This window comes from Meleagris gallopavo, chromosome 17 (assembly GCF_000146605.3).
Source record: "Meleagris gallopavo isolate NT-WF06-2002-E0010 breed Aviagen turkey brand Nicholas breeding stock chromosome 17, Turkey_5.1, whole genome shotgun sequence".
Classification (NCBI taxonomy): domain Eukaryota; kingdom Metazoa; phylum Chordata; class Aves; order Galliformes; family Phasianidae; genus Meleagris; species Meleagris gallopavo.
This window is the reverse complement of record NC_015027.2, coordinates 7,399,848-7,420,632: the sequence shown is the minus strand read 5'-3', so window position 1 is coordinate 7,420,632 and position 20,785 is coordinate 7,399,848. Positions and strand designations below refer to the sequence as shown.

The following is a 20,785-nucleotide window of genomic DNA, read 5'->3' as shown; positions in this document are numbered from 1 at the left end:
TGTCCTCCTTTCATTGTTCTAGTGTAATTGAATTCCCTATGTGCAGACCCACCTTTACAACTTCTGAGTCAATCCTTTTCTACCAGCCTTTTTCTTCCTGCGCTATACACAGTTCTGCTGTTTTCTTCATGATGTAGTAAGATGTATCCATCCACTGTTCTCAGCATGTCTTTCACTCTTCTCTTGCTATCCTTTCCCTGTTCTTTTCATGAAAACAGATTTCTTGGCTTATACGTTTGTCTATCTTGTCAGTTTGCCCTAGAAATCTTACTTAGCTTATATGAGTTTATTCTTTTCAAATCTTTGCCTGGATTTTTGCCTCTCCTCTGGTTTTTGTTGTTCTAAAATATACAAACACAACTGATCTATTTTTGTATGGGGTGTCAAAGGTACATTTTTAACCATCATCACAGATAAAAATCATCTCATTTACATTGCTTCCATTTACTGGAGCACCTTCTACTTGCCTCTTGCTTGGACTCGAGCTTCAGTCTTTGACTCTTCACTGGTTGCTTAGACCATATTGTTTTTATTTATTTATTTATTTATTTATTGTCATTTTTTTGAAACAAAACCTTTTTTGGTTTGAGGACACTATTATCTGTGCCTGGGTTCTCAGGTTTTTGCTACAGACATTCTAATTTGGACCTCAGGTTAGGTTATATCTGTCACTGGAACAATTCAATACAAGCATGCTTTTTCTCTTTTGTGTTGCTTTTTTTCACAGGGCTATATTGTCATCTTGTTTCAAATCCCTCTAGATTTCTTCTGCTATGGTAACTAGCAGCACTTTCCTGTGTTTTAATAAGGTATTGTGTGCAGTTAGGTTGGGCAAGTAATACCAAATTTGCCACCTTATTAATGATCAAACACAACGTTTACTATTTTTTTTTTTTCCAAAGTAATAATCACTTCCTTAAGCTCTCTAATATTTCTGAAACAGTAATCCCCTTTTCCAGTGGTATGTGAGTCTTAGTTCATGAAGAGACCACCTATGAACTACGATAACAGATGATAAAGGCTAAACAACAACTCTAATGAAGCCATAACCTACACTACTGTCATCACCTGAGCTGTGTCCAAGCCACTGATGCTGGTACTGACTGGGTACTGCTTTTAGTTTGTTGCTGTGTTACAAATTTCTAAATGAGTCTGATGTTCGTATGTCCCTAAAGCAGCTGCTGTGTGTGTTGTTTCTTCTCTCCCTTGTCTGGCAGCCAGGATTTTCTGCACACCCACTGTTAGACACACTGTACTATTCTTGTAATATTTCATTCTTTATGGAAGTCTAAAGGTCAGCTCTGAAATGGCCATGGTGGGAGATTCTGATCTTAGTTAAATTACTATGAAACACAGAAGATCATATGCAGTCACTGACGCTACTATTTTCATCAACATAAGTCAGAACTGTTGAATTTTTGACTCTCTTCATGAACCATTTGGTATTACCGAATATACAAGTAGTACTGGTAGTACTGGTAGTGTTGACATTTCACACTACTTTGGGGTTGTTTGGACTCACTGAAACAGGTCATGATTTAAAATACCTACCAAGGGTCAATAGTACTTAGGTATTAATGCTTTATATGATTTACGTTTCCTACTTCCTGAAGTAAGCAAGATGTGCATAATTAACAGGAAAAATAAAATAACTAATAGTTAGAGACCACTCTAATGTGGTCTTGGTCATAGCTGAGCTGATGCAAAATTCTATGCTATTAACTAAAGATGACAATCTAGCTTTGTACAAGCAGGGCCTGAATATTTGGTTTATAAAGAATGCATTGTGTTCACTATAAATTATGTTTCCTTAAAACTGGGATCAAATCTAGATGGTAAGCTTTGATGGGGTAATAAGCTTAGCTGGTGAATAGTATTGACTAGCATAACTTGTATTTAGATACTGCTAAAGTATGTTGGATGTTTCCCAGACAGCAGACAAAGATGGGATGTTTACACCTACGAATATACAACAGATTTTCTGCAGTGAGATACCATATTTGAGATACTGTATTTTATCTGGATCTCTGGGCTGAGACCAGTGGGTTGAAGTTCAACAAGACTATGTGCTGGATCCTGCACTTTGGCCGCAACAATCTCAAACCTTGAGTACTGTGTTCAGTTTTGGACACTTCACTATAAGAAAGACATTGAGGCCCTGAAGCGCGTCCAGAGAAGGGCAAGAAAACTGGTGAGGGATCTGAAGCACAAGTCTTATGAGGAGGGACTGAGGGAACTGAAATGGTTCAGTCTGGAGAAGAGAAGGATCAGAAAAGATCTTATAGCCCTCTTCAACTGCTGGAAGGAGGGTTGTGCCAAGGTGGGGGGTTTGGCCTGTTCTGCTTAACTAGCCATAGGATTAGAGGGAATTGCCCCAAGTTGCAGCAGGGAAGGTTCAAATTGGATGTTAGGAAAAATGTCTTCTCTGAAAGAGCGGAGAGCTCTGGAATACAGAACTGTGGAATGAGCTGCTGGGAGGGAGGTGGTTGATTCACTGTCCCCGGAGGAGTTCAAGAAACATTTAGATGTTGTACTAAGGTACATGGTTTAGTGAGGAAATATTGATGGTTGGTGGATGTTTGGACTAGATGATCTGGAGGTCTTTTCCAACATTGGTGATTCCACAATTCTATCTGCTCAGTCTACATACTGATAGGTATACAGAGACTGCATGTAATGGCAAGTTAGTTTCTCTGGGTTTTCCATTATTTCTTTGTAAAATGTTCTTCTACTGTGTATTCCTAGCTGGCAATTCTAGTAGATCTCCATTTTTCTGTATAATCATGATGAGAACCTATCAGAACTACCAACAATTTTCCCAGAAAGTATGCTGGAAGCATTTATGGCAACATGTACATTCATAGTGATCTGGAAATCACAAGGAGTCACAGGAATGAGTGGCACATCGGAGAACTACTTAGGATATTTCATATACTGTTTTCTTGAATGTGTCCAGAGTTCCATTTACCTTTTGCAGTGATATAATGCTCCTCAATACAGTGGTACCAATCTGTGCTGGCTCATCCTGGTAGTCATGAATTTTATCCAGGTCTACAATGGTTCAACTATATATCTGCCTTAAGCAGGGTTAGAGATAGGAAGGATTTAAAGATAAATATAGAATCAGTGAAAGCATTTAAGAGTGAGTGGTAGACAGCAAGCTCAACTGTCCACAGCTAATGTCCCAGGCAACTTCAGGAAAAAAATGTAAACTGCAGTCTTTATACCTTTCCCTCTGATGTTAAGGGATCATTATTGATTGTTCTGTTTGTCATTTTTGGGTAGAGGCTTCACATTCTTGGACATCTTCATAAATATATATTGGAAACTGCTGAAAAGGGATGCACTGTGTTGCAAGAACTTGCCTAATGACATGATGCTGTTATAGAACTCTAGAACCCAGAAATGCATAACTGTGGGGTCTGAGATCTGAAAGCAGGCACAGACACTCTACCATCACACCTGCTGGCCCATCATAAACTAGATGAGATCCATAAGTTATGTAAAAGATCCTCAGAGAGAAAACTATGCAGGGAGAAAACTGCAAAAAACAGATGCTAAGATTAGGATGGCAAGGGAAGGTATAGCTGTAAAAGTGAATCATCCCATGATGTAAGTGATGTTCAGAAAGGAAAAATATTTATTGTTAAATCCAGTGCTCCCATTTCAAATACTTAATCCATGTATGATTATTTTTGAATGCTGGAATGTTTCCTGCCCAATAAGGGTTTTATCATTATGCTTAAGAAAGTAAAAGTAAAGTGCAAGAAGCTTCAAATAGTTGTAGCTCAGTTTCTTTTCCCATAAAAGCTAAAGATGAAGCACCTGGTCTGGATCATTCTGTCCCTTTCCTACTAATGTGGAATCATCCTCTTCAGTATACATTTTTTGCTTCATCCCATCTATATTGAAATGCTAGTAACTTCATGTAGGAAAAACTTCAAAAGACTTTCTAGGATAACATTTAAAGTGGGGTTTGAGAGACAGTCTTATTAAAATGCAATGGAAATAGTATTTCTTTAGTAGGTTTTGACCTTTTTGTTAAATCTACCTCTGAGAATATCTCAGTGACATGCAGTTTAGTTTGAAAAAAAAAAAGCTCACTGAAGAGACCCTACAGACAGAAGTACACAGACAGTGAGGTGGGGCCAGCATACAATAAGGAAAGCGTGACTTCTGGTGCTCAAAACTCAGTGAGAGCAGCAAGCCCTTCCTAGAAAAAGAGACAAGTCACCAATCAGCTGTTAACAATGTGTTTCCTTTTGTGAGAGGTAACTGCTTCCTGCTGTTCCTTTTGCAGAGTTCCAACTAGTAAGCTTAAACCCTAATTTGGGAAAGTTGCTTTAACAGTAACTGCAAAGATTTCAGACCTTGCTTTGGATAGGATTTCCTGTGCTTCTTTTTCGTGAAATCTTTGCCTTCTGGTCATTTTTTCCTGCCTCTCCCAGAATTTTTGTAGGAAAAAAAATGGAAGTGGCTTAACCAACATTAGCTTTGCTAGGGAAAAAAGCTTACAAAGTTTGTGACAGTAGTATATCACTGTTGATTATGCAGGTAGGAGGCTTAACAGTTCCATTCTTGCAAGGGGAAGGAATACGTTGCCATATTCTGCAAATATCAGTAACTTTCTCTCTTTCACAAAATCATGAAGAAAACTTAATCACTTCCTTTTGCTTCCTAATTTAGTTACTTAAATGTTCAGTACAAACAAAACAGAAAAGATGAAAGAAAACTCAGGAGAACATCTGAGTACAAGATATTGATATAAATAGAGAGGCTGGGAAAAGTAGTTGTGATTGTTTCATTTTTCTTCTTCAGGAAAACCAGTCAGAACAGGACCGTGCAGTAAAAGCACTGCCATAAGCTCTTGCTGAGGGGGAAATTGGGACACAGCTCAGCACTGTTTGTTTTCATGTAGGTTTAGATAATAAAACACAGAAGGCTGAAAAGGAGACTTGATTTACTATTGTTCAGAAACCACATTTTCTTAGGTCTGCAATTTTCAGCTGTCCCTACATTACTGCTGGGGTTTTGAATTTTTGTTTTTCTTTACGTATATTTCCATCTCTATTTATCATCTCCAGTTGAGATAATAAAAGGTTTCGAAGTCTAGAAGAGGAGAAAACAGCGAGCAGTTTACAGCAAGGAAGCAGTCTCTCACTTCATTCACTTCTTTCTCTCATTGTTTGGCAGGTGGAAAGCACAGTCTTACAGAACTGAATTCAATCAGCTGAAGAAGTGAGAGCGGAGAAACAACAAATGCAGCACGACTGAAAAGAGTGTCAACATTATCTAGCAGCATCACCACAGCAACCAGAAAATACAGCTAGAAGACAAGGGCTGGAGCAGAGAAGGTGAAAGTGCGGCTCCTTACCTTTGGACAGAAGGCAGCAAAATAATTATGCAGAACAGAAAGGAATATTTGATGGATCTAGCCAAACTGTGGCAAAGGGAAGGATCCCTTCATTAACAGGAATGTGCCACTGTTTATGCACTGTAAAGGGGAGTGCCATGAGATTTACTGAAGAGTCTTTTCTGTGGTTGCCTATGTACACATGTTTGCACCCCTGCTGGCACTGAATTAGGTGGTACAAGCCTCTTGGACCAGTAGGCATTGGATTTTTCTTTCCCGTACAAGGTGTACCTGGCACGAGAGCTGATAGACACCACAGATCTTTCTTAGAGACACAAAGGAACTGAGACAACCTCCAGCCTTCCCTTTCTGTAACAGCCTGCTATACCATGGGATGTAGGCAAAGCTCTGAGGAGAAAGAGGCAGCGCGGCGGTCCCGTAGGATTGACCGCCACCTGCGCTCTGAAAGCCAGCGCCAACGAAGAGAGATCAAGCTGCTTCTCCTGGGTACCAGCAACTCTGGGAAGAGTACTATTGTAAAGCAGATGAAAATCATTCACAGTGGTGGCTTTAATTTGGAGGCTTGCAAGGAATACAAACCTCTGATTATCTATAATGCAATTGACTCCCTCACACGCATCATTCGGGCTCTAGCTACGCTTAAGATAGAATTTCATAACCCTGACAGAGCATATGATGCTGTGCAGCTCTTTGCCCTGACAGGTCCAGCTGAGAGCAAAGGCGAGATCACCCCTGAGCTTCTGGGAGTCATGAAACGGCTCTGGGCAGATCCAGGTGTGCAGGAGTGTTTCTGCCGCTCCAACGAGTACCACCTGGAGGATAATGCTGCATACTACTTAAACGACCTAGAAAGGATTGCAGCACTGGACTACATCCCTACCGTGGAAGATATTCTGCGTTCTCGGGACATGACCACAGGGATTGTAGAAAATAAGTTCACGTTCAAAGAGCTGACTTTCAAAATGGTGGATGTGGGTGGACAGAGATCTGAACGCAAAAAATGGATCCACTGTTTCGAGGGGGTTACAGCAATAATTTTCTGTGTGGAGCTGAGTGGATACGACTTGAAGCTGTATGAAGATAACCAAACAGTATGTACATCTTCTGCTCCCTAATCCCCTTTTATTTCTCTTCCATTCCCCCCCATGAGTTTGATTGCTTTCATTTACTTGGATACTTTTCCCTCACTGTGTTAGATTTTCAAAATATATTTATTTACTATTGAAGTGCTTCTCAAGTGACAGCAGATATTTGTCAGGTTTATCTGGATAAATAATTACTCCAAATGTCACTAAAAACAGTAGACATCTTGATTTATGGAATAGGTAACTTGGACACTGTGGGCATTGTTTTGCAAATCCTGGGTAACTGAATCTAAAATAGCAATAAGTAACAGTTGTGTCCTCCCATTCCTCCCTCCTTCTTTTTCTTCACTGGGGTTTTCAATCAAGATTTGGGATAACATAAAGTTAGTTTAAAACAGAAACCCAAATAAGGAACTTTAACATTTTCTTTAGCTGTTTTGTTTTATGTAGTTGACTTGCCTTATCCAATGAATATTCCCTTTTAATATTATTGTTAGTTTCTGGTTTGCGCAGCACAGAAATACAGTAACTATGGAAATATATAAGCATACTTACAGATACACAACTATGTATTTGTAACAGCATTCAATTTGCTTGAGATAACACAGGGTTTTATTTGAAGTATCTTTTGATGGACGTGTAAAATGTAATGCCTAATAGGAGTTTGTGGGTAAGGCTAGGAACAAACAAGGATTCTACCATCTCGTGGTTCCTAAGCATGCTCTGTTTGTTTTGAAAACAGATGCTGTCAGGAAGTATTAAAATCTATACTGTAAAATTACAAAGTTAACATTAAAATGCTTCTATTTCTCTTATACTCCTTCACTTCTTCAGCTATTTTATATTTAGAAAGCTAGTTCTCCAAGTATTAGTTTCTAGAATACTCAAGAACACCAGCGTCCTTGGTGTTTTACTGCAGGTGCATTACTTAACTGTTTTTGGAGAAGAAGTTCCCAAGAAGAAAAATTTATTTTATCTTTTATTTATTTTCATACAGTGTTTGGGTACTAACAGTATCAGTAAGAAGATCTTTTAACTAGCTCTAGTGATCTGGTTTTGTAGTTCTCTACAGAAGTGGATTACTAGTCAGCCTTAACATCTATTGCTTATTGGTCTTTCTGCCCCTTGTTCATGTGTAGCAGACACATCTGTATTAGACTTTATGGAGTGTCTTAAGTTAAGCTTACTATACTACACACATGTAAGGGCTGTATCATCTGCTGAACATCCTCTGGTGCCTGTGTATGTGTAATCCTACTTTATATGCAACTGTATATCTCCTTTTCCCCCTTTGCTTTAGAATTTCAATGAACTCTTGAAACTCTCATAACTGACTACCAATTTATATAGGCTTTACTAAAGCTGTAATGTGGGGGAACATATTGAGAGGAAGGTGAATTTCCTCCACAGACAGGTTCAGTGGGAGAGCTAAAGCTCTACCTAAGTTGTCTGTCAGAGTGCAGATTTCACTGTCATGGATTTTCTTCTCTGAGAAGCTATGCTGTCCTGTCCTGGAGGGGGGCCAGTCATTACTTTTGTCACTGTTGTTTGCTTTGCACTGGACTTGTGTAGCGTCAACACGGCTGTATATCTGACTCAATAATTAAAAACTGCTATTGAGAGCTGCTGTTCGCTTTAAAGATTCAATATCCATGCTCTTGGTTTTGATAATTACTGGAATAACTGCAACAGCTTTAACAAAATGCAAAGGCCTCCCCCAAATTATACATATAGTATCTAGCCCATGCTGTTCACCACATCCCTGAGGAAAGATGAACTGTATCAGGATTTGAAAAAACTCCAGTGACTTCTGTCTAGTCTGCTATTTGTACAAAATCACTTATCATGGTATCACAGTACAGATAAAAATATTGTCAAATGGCCTAGGGGATTACACAGCTCTGGTGATAAGAGTTTATATTGGCTGAGGTGGGGAACTGCATGAGATGGATGGGGCTTTAGACTGAGGAAAAAAAGATCCACAGGTGAGATTTCTGATATATTTTCCAAAGTTTGTATCAGAAGTTGACAGAAGTCATAGAGATAGGAAAGAGATGTCAATACTTACAAGGCCTATGAAAAACACACATACCAAATAGAAACATGAATTAGTTAAAATTGTAGAACAATACTTCCCTGAAATCTTAGTCTTGGTGGGTTTTTGTTTGTTTGTTTTTTTGCTTGTTTGTTTTTACTGAGACTTTTCTGTAAAGTCTTGCTCATTCAATTTTTGGGTTCTGCTAGCCCAAACTAGCATAAAATGAGAGGATCACTGAAGATAATGCATACAGCTCTTCCCTTCACATCCCCTGCGTTTAGGAAATGGGTTGCTGAATTGTCATATTATACAATCTGTTATAGTTACTGGTACAATTATGAGAAATTATTTCAGTTCATTTGTACTTCTAACTCCGTTGTCAGAGCTTTAGGTTGCCAGTTTTTGGTTGCTAACATAGTTTTTCAGAAAGATTTTTTTTCTTATTAAAAGGGAGCTAAGTGATAAGTTTGAGAAGCAATTATACTTAGGTTTGAACCAAGACTACAAAATAGTTTCCAGAAATAATCCTTTTGTTTTACAAGTTTCCCTTATATGGTTGAATAGCTTTTGCTTGCCCTTTTTATGATTCTTCAAGGAAAAAGATGTTGTTGCCAAGAACATTAACCTAAGCTGAATTTTGATCAAACGCTTCCATTTTACTGCAAATGGAATACTCATTATGAGACACTAGTTAACATTCTATAGACCAACTTATCAAAGCGAATGTTTGCACCTATGAATAAATTTAGAATAGAAAATAGAAACACTCTAGCAAATAAAAGTTATGCTGCAGAAGAAAAATAGTCTGTTCCAGATTCAAGATAAATAATGAACCTACTCCTTCTGGTAAGAAAATAAGCTACTATAGAAATACCTGAAGATGGAATGTTGTTTTTTCTCAATTTCTGAAGCTTACGATTCAGAATTGCAAAAGTGGTTTGCCAACACATTACGACATACTCCTCCATAACAAAAGCATGCATAACAATCCACTTGATGAATTTAGGTTGAGAAGGGAAAAATTTGGGGATAATTTCTGCACTGATGTGAAACTCTTCATAATCAAATGTACTCTAGGTGTAGTACCTAGAGTTAGTATTTGCAGCTGTTTGACATAGGATATAATAGGTGTGGGCCTGAACTCTTTATGATGTCACGTCTCTAGAAAAACTGGTAAATAATGGTTCTGAATTTGAAAGTAGAATAGTGAGAACTAAAATCTTGCATTTGGATGGTCAGTGTGATCTTTCTGTAGGTCAAATAGTCTGTTTTGTATGTTCAGTTTTGAGTGTATAACTGCAAGTATCTGAACATTATGGCAACTTTGTATTCTATGACATGTTAAGTAAAAGCTACCATCATTAATTTAAACATTATACAGGATTATGTATTACTTTTATTTCATTTTGCAGGGAAAGAACAAACCTGTCAGCACTGTGATGTAGTAACTTTTCTGAGGGAGAAATTCAATGTCTCTGACATGAAAAACTTTACATACTTCTGTTCTAAGGTCTGCTATTCAAACGTCTATGGTAGAAGTGTTTTGGAAAAAAAATAGAGCATTTTCAGTTGAGTGGAGGCTTAAAACTATTGTCTTATCTCTAACAGTCTTGATTTTGTCATTGTTTATGTGACAGACTGTGTCTCTCGGCCTTGAAGTATGCCTGTGATGTTGCATTGCTGGTATCTGCTCAGTTTTCTAAGCTTTAGCAACTTGTGCTTTGCAGAGAAAATGCTACAATCACTCTCGGTTCACATTCTGCTTATCAATGCTGCAATTTGTTTATCTATGAGTAGCAAGACTGAAAAACTCTTATTCTGGAAAAAATGTGCCTGATCCAATTTTCTGGGATTTTCATATTGAAGATGTAGAAATTCTTCTTTATCAAGCACCTTATTGTTTACTAATGGGCTTGGATAATGTTAAAGGGAATTTGAATTTATAACAGAAAGCCTCTTCTTTCTTTTATCCCAAAGAAAAGTTCTATTAATGAGTTTGTTAATCACAGTAATGTTTCAAGTAGTGCACTGAGATCAGCATTGTCTTTTCACACTATTCTGTAAAGAAATAGAATAGAAAGAATTCCTAATGAGTGTAACAGGGCAGATTTGCAGCTGAACTAATGAAGGCAATTTGATATAGAAAAGCAACTGATTAATGTTATGTGCCTAATCAAAAGCATAAAACTTGAATGAAGTGCACAGAAGTGCTGGTATTTGTATTTCAGTAAAGTATAGAGTCTCTATATAGAGTCTAAAACTAGTAGTAGAAAATAGATTAGTTGAATCACAGAACTTGTCCCAGTGATTTCCATGAGAGTTCAGCCCAACTTGTAAATGAAATATCAAATCCCAGAAATCCCAGAACATTGTAGTTACACCAATGTGCAGAAGAGAGAAGAAAAATAATGCCCAGACTACTTGTTGCCTGGACAATACTTCTTTTGTATTTGAGATAAGTTAAACTTTATATTCCCTGGAGACAAATGAATGAGAGATGAGGAAGACAGACTTTTTTTTCTGGGCTTTTGCACTTTAGTCTTTTTCCCACTACTACACTTCATTCTGATTAACATCACTTGCAGAGACAAAATCATCTGGGCTAACACTTTGTAGATCTGGCCAAACCAGTATTTGTACAACCAGTATTTTGGCTTGTCTGTTCAAAATATGTAATACTGCTTATTGACTTGCTTATTAAACAGCAAACAGTTTTTACTTATTAAGGTGAAAAAAGAACTCTTTATTTCTCTCCTACAACTTAGGCATTTTCTTCCATCACTCTGTGTAACAGTATTTTCCTGCTTATGTAGGATTATCTGCAAATGTGATCTGTGTGTTTTTTAATTTCTGCAATTTTATATGTGCTTTTCTGCTAGCACAGAGCAAAAGTAGTTTTCTGTTTCCATGCACATACCTAATATGACTCAACCAGGTAACAGCTGTCTCTTTTGTTGACATGGTTGCAAAATTGGTTTGAACGATACCTTTGGAATACTATTAATTTTATTATAAAATTATTATTCCTGACCAGCACTTTGAGAAGTTTGCCTTAGGTTTTTATATGCCCACGCCAATCCCTTCTCTGTTATATCAAACAAATTACTTGTCTTAATTTCCAAAGTCCTTAACAGCTGATTGACCTTTTTCATCTTTTATTTAATGTAAAATGTCACTTCTGGCATTGATAATGTTAGCCTCCATGACCTGCTTGTTAAATTTTCAAGTGATCATCTTTTTGCTTTTACACTTATTGAATTCTGTGCTTAGATATTAACAGAAAACTCCTCCCAAGTGTCACATCTTTACTCAATTTTTTTAAGCTAATGTGGTATTGGAGAGCACTACGTGATCTGTACTCTCGTGTTACTCCTCCTGTCTCTCACCATAAAAAGTATTGCAGTTTCCTTGCGAGTCTCCCCATACGTCCATCTGTGCACTTAGTTTTGTTACATACCTGCTACATGCTCTGGATAATTTTCAAGTTTCTTATGCATAGCTGCAGCAGCATTCTAAACAACTGGAGTTTACTTGAAGATGTTGTTACAGGGTGAATAATGAAATGAGTAAAATATGAACATAGGACTGAATTCATGAGCTATCTCTGAGAGATTCACATGATGCGTGTATATAATTTACTTATTCTTCTCTCTCTAAAAATGGCAATAGTTAAATATTTATGTTTTAAATATTGATGTTAAAACTGCTAGCAGGTGGCTTAAGGTTTAGTTAATTTTTATTCCCTTTTTTACAGTCATTGCAAGTGAATGAAAAAAAAAATTAGCCACTTTTGAGTTTATGTTTTTACTATAGCCAAATAGTTTTTACTATAGCAAATGAAAGTGCAGATGAAAGAACAAAATAACAAACAGAAAAGACTCCATTAAGCCTAGTGCAAAACTAATCTTTGGGGCTATCAAGGAACCTCTCAATTATCTAGTTATAATTTATTTGGAAGGCCCTTGTCATATGCAAATGATTTGAATTTTGAATAGGCTGAGGGGAAATTGTGATACAGGCCATGTGGAACCTTGCTAGCACCTTTCATTATCAATGGTGAAAATCCATATTGGCAAATATTGATTTAGGTGAAATCTCTTTCCAACAAACTAAGTCTTCTGGGAATCTGAGAAAAAGATTGACCAAAACTGTGCAGGTGTTCTTGCTTTGTGACACCTTTCCATTTCAAGATGTTTCCGAGTGAATTTTGTGTGAGAGCAAAGCCTAGATGACTTCAGAATTCATATGTGTAATCTTTTAGCATTGCAAATTGGATTTTAGTCTTGACTTGATTAGTCTTGATTAGAAAGTAATATATATTTTCCCTTGTAAAAGTTTACATTTACAGAGAGGTATTCAAGGCTTATGTCCAAGCATGTATATTCTAAAGTGTGTAAATATCAGTAAAGTACTGAAAATATGTGAAAGAATAATTGCTTAAGATGCAATTTACTATGGTTTTCACTATGTATGAAGGCTTATTTTCAGTTATATTATTCACCATAACTATATGCTCCTGATGTAGTTATCTATATAACGGAACATAAAGGACACAATACTCCTGAATATCCTATGAGCTTCAAGCTCAGTATCATCTTTAGGAGGAGGGCTATGGATATTGTCTGATAAACAGACAGAAGTTATGTGAAACTCAGCTGTCAATACCAGCCCCGAAACAATAAGAAAGGCAAAATCCCAAACTCATTGCAGTAATGCCCATCAGTCTAGAAAGTAGGTAAGTCTTTCTACCAAGAGGGTTAACTTAGCCATTGGATCAGTGTGTATGAACAAGTGACATCTGTCTAGCACCTAAAGAATTGTAATGAGTCAGCAGCAAAGCCATTGCTATTGTCTGGGAGAAAGCACCTGTTATCCATATCTGTTTCATGGACAGAGAAATTGATTATATAAACTCAATAGCATCTTATTGATAAGGATTCAATTTGTGACGGAAAGGCACTGAATTCAGTCTTACTCAATGAGACTGGAAGGTCAAGATCCTCTTTGAGAAGACATTCATTCACTTACTGAAACTATCTGCTTTGGAAGCTGGTAACAAAGGAACTTGTAAAACAGTTGACAAGCTTTAGCTAAGAAAATTTTCTGGCATGATAAAAGAGAATAGGAAATGGAGTTGAATATTGAAAACCCTACAAGGTTTGACAAGATTAGTAACAAGAAAGTTAAATGATAGAGAAAAGAAAATAATGTATGAAATCTTTAAACACCAATGACTATTCTTTGGAAAGCATAATGGCCTGGTTTCAGCTGGGATGGAGTTAATTTTCTTCCTCGTAGCTGGTGATAATAATACTGATAACACAATGATGTTTCATTTATTACTGAAACAATGCTTACACTGCGTCAAGGATTTCTCTGCTTCTCGTGTTGCCTTGCTAGGAAGGAAGCTGGAGGTGCACAAAAAGCTGGAAGGGTACAGAAGCAAGACAGCTTACCCAGACCAGCCAAAAGGATATCCCATACAACACTGTGTCATGCTAAACAATAAATCTGGGGGAGTTGGCTCGGAGACTGGCTGGGCATTGGTCATTGGGTAGTGAGAAACTGAATTTTGCATCGCTTATCTTATGTATACTACCGTCATTATTGTTGTAATTTTTATTATTATTGCTATTCTTCTTTTACTTTTCTATCCCACCTAAATGACTTCATCTCAAGCCGCAGGATTTATCTTTTTCTCGATTTCCTATCCCATTCCACTAGGGGGAGTGACCGAAAGGCTGTGTGGTGCTTAGCCGCCTTATCAGGTTAAACCACAGCACATTACAAGGTGAATAACAAATAATTATCATGGAGATATTGCTGCTAACATAACATTACTTGCAAGCATGTTTTAAAGTAGTTTTTGTGAGCAGCTTTTGTTACTAGTCTGCATGCATAGGACAAAAACTGGGATAAACTAGTAACGTAGAGAACACAAATACATGAGGGAAAACAAACAACAAAACAGTTTCTGGGGGGAATTAATTCAGATGCTGAATGTATTTGAGTTTGCAGAAGAGGATTTTTGATAAAGTCTATCTGAGAAAAGTGAGGCTGTTGCATCTTTCTCTTGCCACAACAGGAAGGTTTTTCCTGAGTGAATAGCTAATTAAAGGTGGGAGGAGCAGTTTGATGGATTATTCCTTCAGTGGAGGACAGCAGAGGAGCAGAAGACACTCAGCAGCATACATTGTTTAATATATTTCTAAATGATATGGAAAAGCTGCTGTTCAGTCTGACCTACTACTGATATTTTCAGTGGTATTTTTAGTGATATTTATTCTTCTACACTATGCTTTAATAAGAAATTTTCTTTGTTCTTCTGCTGGAAGACTAAATCCTTGGGTAGACTTCTGTATTATTGTCATCTCAGGTGTTGGTGTTGTACATAACGAATGGTTTGTTTTTCTGCACATACTTCTCTGGTTTTCATAGTGCTTTTGGGTCTTAATATGGAAGCATGAGTGTTAGCTATGTGCCATTGCACACAGACTCCTGCAGTTACATGTAGAAATCTATTTAATACTTTTAAGAAATATCTAGCTTGATTTTATTTTATGGTGAGAAGAGCAATAGAAATGTTTATAAAACAAATAATCTGAAGTTTCACACAGTACAGAGCGTCATTACAGAGCTTGCTGCCTGAATATGTCAGGGTACAAAACTGCACAAGTTTAAGAAGCAATAGAAAAGTATATCAAGGCCTGTTAAAGGTCGTGATAAGGCTTTTGACTTCAAAGTTCAGTTCCAAGTTCAGATCTTGAGAAGCTGGATTTAAATACTAGGAAATTATTTCCTCTGAATTTAATTGCATCCCACCACAAATCATCTATTATTCTTAAAATTTGAGATACCGGATTAAAGAGATCTTTGTCATTGGATGACAGTTATTTGCCCTCTTATAACAAGAAATGGATGAGATGTTATATCCATGTGCTACGGTGGTTTTTTTGTTTGTTTGTTTGTTTTGCTATGTGCTGCCAAGACTTAAGCATGATTCTTGGGATATAGATTTGAGCATCAAAATGCGTTTTTTTTAAAAGCTATTAATAGGCTCATTGGAATTTTAAACCTGTCAGCCAATGACAGTGTCCCGTGACTATACTTCAAAATTAGCAGATGACGAATAACTCCTCCAATTAATTCCATGAGAACTACTGTCACTAACGTTTTAACTATTTGATCTTGATATCATCCTTTATCAAATGGACTGAAAAAACCTGCTTTCAAAATACACACTCCAGTCAGGTGTACTTTTTCTTATTATTTGCTGATTGGTCATATTGTAATTTACAAATACGAGTCAACCCCCAAATAATTGATAATAGTTTAACAGCATTTAGCGTAAAATCTAGGTAACAGAAGTAGCCTCTCTAGAAGCAAGAATCTGTCATGCCATCTCTCTGTTCTGGGGAAAAGGCTTATGACTAACCTCATTTTATATAAAAACATGATATGTCATAGGTACACCACATTTACTTCAGGACAGCCTGGCTCTGAGCATTTTTTCTTTTCCAGAACCCCTCCATTTCAAAAACCTTATGTTCTCTTCTTTTGCTGTTTCCTTGGCAACGTGGCATGGCAAAGTGTCATATCAGTCGACAATGAGCTTTGCTTCTGCTGTGTCCTGCCAAAGCTAGCAGAGCTTCCAGCACGCTGAGCTTTCTCACTGCAACTGTGACATAGCAATGAGCACTTCTTTCCATTCTTGTTTGCCAGAGCCAGTTGGTATTGCACTGCCATAAATGATTACATGGTAGTTGATAACAGTGGGTTGGGAAGTCACTGGACTTATCAAAGTGGGCTAAATTTTATAACTCCTTTTATTACCAGGTGTGGTCCATCCAATAGCGTGAATTCTGGCAGTGACACAGAAGGTGGATCTAGCAGCAGTTTGCTCTGCACATTTACTGCTCTTCATAGATAAATGGAAATAGTAATTAAAAATCTTAAGCCAAACTAAACCACAAAAAGAAACCTCACCACAGCATATGTGGAATAAGGAAAATAATATTAACTAGATCCTAAAAAATGTGAGAGGTTACTAAAGAGGCTAACGGTGTGGGAAAAAGTAATCCAAGTCTGAGAGCACTAAATGCAACATGGCTGTGTCTGAAATATCCTGGAGACAGTGTGCTGCAGAGCATCTGGCTCGCTTTTGCTATCCAGAAATCCAGACTGAGACTTAAAGCATTTCAAAATGTTCGTTCAAAAATAAATTGCTCAGTACCCATTAGTATGTAAGTGCCTGAAGTGTCTGAAAAAAATATTCAATAAAAATAAGAATATAAAGCTAAAGGATTGGTCAGATAAATTCCCAATTGAAATAGCAGTTCTTTCTATTTTTTCTCATAGAGGAGTCCAGTAAGTTCCAGATCTGTGTAAGACAAGCAGTAGGATCGCATGTACAGAAGCAAAGAAGAAAATTGAAGGGTAGATGACTCAGATGAGTATTTTGATATGTCAACTGTTAGAGCAGGGGAAGTCATCCTACATCACTAAGGCTTGCTGTAAGATTTGTTAAAAGTCTATTTGGGAAATGAAAATAGGAATGTTACACTGTTGTACTTACAAGGAAGACACCACAAATCTCTTTATCTGCATTTGACCGAATACTGGATTTTATGATATACTTGGGGCATTAAATAAGAAAGAATTAACATTACCTGCCACTTTCTTTTTCTTCTGTCTAAGTCAGAGAACAGGCCAATAGGATATGAATAATTTCTTCTCTGAATGGAATTTCCTTATAGACTAGAGTCATAAAATTATCTGTGACTAAACTTAGGTTCACAGTCAGCTTCAGTTACACTTTTTTCTGGTATGAAAAATCAGGGATACATAGTAGAGCATGGTTAGCTTTAATTCTTACTCTTATTCCTGCCTTCTCATTTCAATAATTATTAGCAATTGCTTTTTGACACTCTTTTATGTTGTAAAGTTTATGACAGTGAATTATTCATTATCTTAGAAGATGTTAGAAGAGCAACTGAAAGATAAGAAATGAAAAGCTTGTGCTTGGTAGAAATATAAGTAAAATAGAAATTGTGGGAAATATTGAACTTCATAAATGCCCAAAGGAAATGCAAGAAAAAATGACTAAAATGTAAGTCTATAATTCAATTTGTACAAATAGATTAGAAAAAGTGTAAGAAAAAATGGTGTAGTAAATTGTTCTGCAAAATCTACAGTTAGATGATGAAAATCATTCTTTTTATACCATTGTATGTATTTTAATATTTGTATATCATTGTACGTATTTTAATATTTGAGGGCTTTGTTTTACTGGAGAATAAGGGAAATGCTTTAGAATTCCAGCAGATTGGGTTATAAAAGTTGATTTCATTTTAATAACAATATTTTTCAAATAAAAATGTGAATGAGAATATTATTACCACTGATTTTAATATGAGCAAGGCCAGATTCTGGATTTTAATTGCTTACTTTAATACTTCTGTACTTCTGTGCTCTTTGCATTCCTCATTTAATGTGAGGAAATTGTCAACTGTTAATAATACTAATTTTCAACCCAGCACATTTTCAATGGTTTCCTTCATTGCTACATAGTTCTTAGTTCATGGTTCACAGTTCTTAATGGATGCTTTTTTTTGTTCTACTGTTTCTCTGTTATGAAGACAATCTTCCTCTGAACAATGGGGAAATTCAGCAGTTATCTAAAAATACTAATCTAAAAAAATAATAATACTATAATAATAATAATAAAATAACATAAAAATAATAATAATACTAGAAATAATACTATCTAAAAAAAATTTGGAAACCAAAGAGTTTTTCTAGGAAATAGGTCTTAGAGATATAATAACTGCACTGTTCTTTAAAATAAAGATGTAAAGAGGTATCTCTGCCATCTTCCCTACACAGGTGACAATTAGAGCATGTGGTATCCCTGATGACACTAGAGGTTAGAGTTTAAGTAAATAAATTACCGTCTTTTATAAGTAGCTGTAAAATATGACTGACATCTAGAAATGCACCTTCCAGGATGAGCAATCCAGCTGTTGCTCACCAAATCCCCAAACAAATTTACTCAAAGTATCTTATTTCCAATAGTTGTTTTGTGTCCTGCTGTTCTGCCTGACAACTTCATTGATTTAACTTTGGGTTGCTAGACAGAGAGACACAAACCATGTTAGATTAAACATACCATTAACGTAATTCAGACATCTGTGTTCATCAGGCTATAAATGAAATTCAGCTCATCTAAACCCTTAATATTTGTGTTAGTGAGATGTTGTTGATTCAGTGTCGGTATTTATATTTTATGCTTCCATTAAAGAGCCGAGTTCCCAGAGCTGAGTCCAGAGTTGCTGTATTACAGTATAGAACTGTATATGAAAGGATGTGGGTTTAATACATTTTCAGTATTAAACTTCACAGAAAGGTGCTGTTAAAATGGCTTATCTGTTCTGATGATGCAACAACAAATTTTAAACTTCTCTGTATTACAGTGTTCTTCTCTGTGTCATAAAACCCTCATCTCAGCTGCTTTCCTGATTGTTCTATCGTCTTGCGTCAGTGGCTTAATCTTGATCTGTCTTGCTTTTCTCAGCTCCAGATGCAAATGGCTTATAAAAAGAAATTGTCTTGAAAGCGACATTTATTTAAATACTTTTTCATTGTGGAAATCTCAGGATATTTGTTGCATGCAGAGCTGAAATAATAGGTTTAACAGACTTGTATATTACCCTCTCCTTGAATGTCATTCAAAGTAGGATTTACCAATAAACATGTCAAAAGCCATGCTGATTTTATTAATAAAAGCTAATAAACATTTTGATGGTTCATAAGTGGTATGCACAGGTCACCTGCCTTATGCTTTGAGAGTGTTTTGGGGGCAGCTTCATGTACGTAAGTCAGTACACTGCTCTTGGTATTTACTGCTTGAAGTGACGATGCTGTTATTTTGACATACTGAAGTGTTTATTTTTGTGTGTTTACTTTAAAATACTAATTCTGCACGTAGTATAGATTTTAATAGTGAGCCTTTTTTTTTTTGTCATAGATTTTTTTTGTTTTATTGTCTTTATACTAGATATAATACAATTCTCCATGCAGTGGCCATTGAAGGACTGGAGCTTACATTTTAAATTAGAAAAGGTAACCTTCTAGGATAGAAATGCCCATTTATTCTATTAGAATAGTTTCAGTAGTGCTCAGTATAACTCCATATATTTCCTTATTCCAATTATATTTTATATGATTAAAAGAATCTTAAGGTTTTATGACTGTTTTAGTACATGAAATATATTTAGAGCTCAAATACAGGATGTAGTGAGACTTTAGGTTTTTTTGTCAGAAGCTCTTTTTGTAATAAATGTAGTAGGTGAAATAATTGGAAACGATACAAATGAGATTTAAAAATTAAATAGTTTGGAGTTCCTCAATATTCTTTCAATTACCCTACCTTTTTCCTAACCCTTCCTCCTCTCCTGGGGCAGGGATCCATGGATCCTCTCCAACCCATTAGTCACAGAACTGGGCTGAACCAGCCCAAAAGAAAACAAGAAAATTGCTTTGCTTTGTATTTTTTCACCTTGTCCTATTTCTGTTTCATTTGTTTCTGCACTGAGGTAGTTATTCCACAATTGTTCTCTAATATTGCAACAGAATTACAAAAATTGCAAAAAGGAGAACAGATGTTAAAGGAAGAAATCTAAAATCTAGGGTTTGTAGCAACCCCTTATACAGAGTTGATAGGTAGTGAAAGCAGGTGGTAAGGTGAAGAGAAGAGAAGCATGCAGATCCCTGCCAGCTCACAACATAAAGCCACTGCTAGGTGATCTCAGGAATCCTCCTTCAAGTTGTCAAATAGATAACCTCTATTGGTGCAAGGGAAAATAGCAATGCAGGCTGTTTCTTCACCAGGTTTATTTGCAAATCCTGTTGATTATGTGGGTGGAAGAAGATTATTTTCCCCCTGTGCTTTGATGATTATTTACATGATACAGTTATCCCCACACTGTACAAAATAGCAGAGACCTGACTTTAATCTTATTAGGTTTACTATGTATCAATCTGCTTCATGCGTGGCTTAGCAATAGCTTGATGCTAGCACAGCCTTGGCAACAAGTCTAATCTAATTCCAAACTTCTGTTTTTTCTCCTTTCTCCCGTACTGCTTACTGATATTCTCCAAAATGAGAATATCAGTATAATATAATAAAATACAATTTTGCTGCATCAGTTTACTGTGCATTTACAGTGTGATCTCATGAAGAACATATGTGATGGCTTAACAGAGGGACATTCAACTGTGCTGTACAAG

At 36.5% G+C, this 20,785-nt stretch overlaps 2 protein-coding genes across 5 annotated transcripts in view; one reads left to right on the top strand and one right to left on the bottom strand.

The window, feature by feature from the left end:
- The window catches only part of LOC104909274 (radial spoke head 14 homolog), a 41,953-nt gene that overhangs the window by 1,177 nt on the left and 19,991 nt on the right, over positions 1–20,785 (bottom strand). Inside the window, exon 5 of one of the 2 annotated variants that reach the window (XM_019621080.1) lies at positions 53–202. In XM_019621080.1, coding sequence (XP_019476625.1) covers positions 69–202 — 134 coding nt within the window. In that variant the 3' untranslated portion in view covers positions 53–68. Of the gene's footprint in view, positions 1–51; positions 203–20,785 lie in introns of those variants that run through there. The other variant, XM_010720288.2, reaches the window with a different exon arrangement.
- Positions 1–20,785, top strand: part of GNAZ (G protein subunit alpha z) — a 46,765-nt gene that overhangs the window by 13,890 nt on the left and 12,090 nt on the right. For all 3 annotated transcript variants that reach the window (XM_019621079.2, XM_003211022.4, XM_019621078.2), the window contains exon 2: positions 5,194–6,465. In XM_019621079.2, the coding sequence (XP_019476624.1) occupies positions 5,743–6,465 (723 nt within the window). In that variant the 5' untranslated portion in view covers positions 5,194–5,742. The remainder of the gene's footprint in view (positions 1–5,193; positions 6,466–20,785) is intronic.